This window comes from Mastomys coucha, unplaced genomic scaffold, assembly GCF_008632895.1.
Source record: "Mastomys coucha isolate ucsf_1 unplaced genomic scaffold, UCSF_Mcou_1 pScaffold6, whole genome shotgun sequence".
NCBI lineage: Eukaryota > Metazoa > Chordata > Mammalia > Rodentia > Muridae > Mastomys > Mastomys coucha.
The window spans coordinates 126,635,776-126,636,560 of record NW_022196912.1 but is presented as its reverse complement, the minus strand read 5'-3'; the positions used below and the strand labels follow the sequence as shown (position 1 = coordinate 126,636,560).

At 63.3% G+C, this 785-nt stretch overlaps 1 protein-coding gene across 1 annotated transcript in view; it reads left to right on the top strand.

Annotated features, from left to right (window-relative positions):
* Positions 1 to 785, top strand: part of Ahnak2 (AHNAK nucleoprotein 2) — a 30,732-nt gene that overhangs the window by 17,004 nt on the left and 12,943 nt on the right. Inside the window, exon 8 of the mRNA XM_031357748.1 lies at positions 8 to 781. Coding sequence (XP_031213608.1) covers positions 8 to 781 — 774 coding nt within the window. The remainder of the gene's footprint in view (positions 1 to 7; positions 782 to 785) is intronic.

Genomic DNA, 785 nt, shown 5'->3' with positions numbered 1-785 from the left:
CCCCAAGGGCGAGATGAGCTCCCTGGACGTGGACGTGTCCCTGCCCGGTGTGGAGGTGGACATCCAGGCGTCCGGCGCCAAGCTGGATGGGAACCTGGCCTTGGCCGACAAGGACGTGGCCGCCAAAGACAGCACATTCAAGATGCCCAAGTTCAAGATGCCCTCCTTCGGCATGTCCACACATGGCAAGCCCAGCGTGGAGGCCTCTCTGGAGGTGGATGTGCCCAAGGTGGAGGCGGAGGTAGCCCTGACCTCCGTACAGGGCGACCTGAAGACCCCTGAACTGAGCATTCAGCTGCCTTCTGGCGACATGGAACTCAAGGCTGGCCAGGTGGGCATGAAGCTCCCGGAGGGACAGCTGCCGGAGGTAGAGCTGCCTGCACAGGCAGCTGCTGGAGGCAGCCTGAAGGGCCACCTGCCCAAGGTGCAGATGCCCAGCCTCAAGATGCCCAAGGTTGACCTGAAAGGCCCCAAAGTGGACGTGAAGGGCCCCAAGGGCGAGGTGAGCGCCCCGGACGTGGACGTGTCCCTCCCCGGCGTGGAGGTGGACATCCAGGTGTCTGGCGCCAAGCTTGAGGGGGACTTGGCCCTGGCCAACAAGGACGTGACCACCAAAGACAGCAAGTTCAAGATGCCCAAGTTCAAGATGCCCTCCTTTGGCGTGTCCAAATCTAGCAAGCCCAGCGAGGAGGCCTCTCTGGAGGTGGGTGCACCAATGGTGGAGGCGGAGGTGGCCTTGCCCTCCGTGCAGGGCGACCTGAAGACCCCTGACCTGAGCATTCAGC